Genomic DNA, 1,045 nt, shown 5'->3' with positions numbered 1-1,045 from the left:
GCTCAGCCAATCCGGTTTTTTTTATTTCTGAATAAAAGCAGGTTTCTGTTCCAGCCTCTTCTCCAGATCAGATGGAAAAGATTAGAGAAGCGGGAGGAGTGAGTGGGGCGCTGCCTCCCAGCTCCCCGTTCTTGTCAGCAACAGGTTCTCCCTTTGAGTCGAGTTGTGGACGTGCATTGTGCTCACACCCACCCTGGGGGCTGTGATCTCCTCATACCTTGACTTCTGCTTTTCTCTTTTTATTTTAAGCCCTTTTTGCCCCCCTTCTCTCTCCCCCATAGGTCCCCAACCTTCGCCGGTGGCCTCTTTGCCATCTCCAGGTCCTACTTTGAGCACATCGGCTCCTACGACGATCAGATGGAGATCTGGGGGGGTGAGAACGTAGAGATGTCCTTCAGGGTAAGGATGGGTCGGTGCCATCTTCAAAGCTTGGCTTCAGGGATGCTCCTTGTTGGGGGGCACAGGAAGGTAGGACCCCCCACGTCTCAGACGTTGCCTCCCCATAGGTCTGGCAGTGCGGGGGTCAAGTCGAGATCATCCCTTGCTCTGTCGTGGGCCACGTCTTCCGCTCCAAGAGCCCCCACACCTTCCCCAAGGGCACCCAGGTCATCTCCAGGAACCTGGTGCGCCTGGCTGAGGTCTGGATGGACGAGTACAAGGAGATCTTCTACCGGAGGAACCAGCAAGCTGCGCAGATGGCCAGAGAGGTACCGGCCTTGCTGGTGGGCAGCCAGTTCCCTGGGGAGGGCTGATCCTGCCAGGAGCTCCAGCCTGAGCAGAGGGAGGAGGGGGCTCAGCCTGGAGGTGGGAAAGCAAGTGCAGGTGGAAAGATGCAGCCCAAAAGCTGGGGGTTATTTTTTCTAGTGGGCCATAATGTTTTCTAGATGAGAATCACCTATTTTGAAATATTTTTTACACCACCACCACGCTGTGCTGTGATGCCAAAATGTCCCAGCCCTCTCAGCGAGCGGCCAGAGCCTGAGGGTACCTGCCAGGGGTGGTGGGGGTCTTGCAAACCCCCACCACCGGGCTGGGTCCTGGGCAC

General features: G+C 56.7%; 1 protein-coding gene across 1 annotated transcript in view; it reads left to right on the top strand.

Moving 5' to 3' along the window:
• Nucleotides 1–707, top strand: part of LOC104493437 (polypeptide N-acetylgalactosaminyltransferase 6-like) — a gene marked incomplete at both ends in the record, with an annotated part of 2,158 nt that extends 1,451 nt beyond the window's left edge. Inside the window, 2 exons of the mRNA XM_010136110.1 lie at nt 282–399; nt 507–707. Coding sequence (XP_010134412.1) covers nt 282–399; nt 507–707 — 319 coding nt within the window. The remainder of the gene's footprint in view (nt 1–281; nt 400–506) is intronic.
• Between the last annotated feature and the right edge of the window lie 338 nt (nt 708–1,045).

This window comes from Buceros rhinoceros, unplaced genomic scaffold (genome assembly GCF_000710305.1).
Source record: "Buceros rhinoceros silvestris isolate BGI_N320 unplaced genomic scaffold, ASM71030v1 scaffold36405, whole genome shotgun sequence".
Classification (NCBI taxonomy): domain Eukaryota; kingdom Metazoa; phylum Chordata; class Aves; order Bucerotiformes; family Bucerotidae; genus Buceros; species Buceros rhinoceros.
This window is presented reverse-complemented; position numbering and strand designations above follow the sequence as displayed.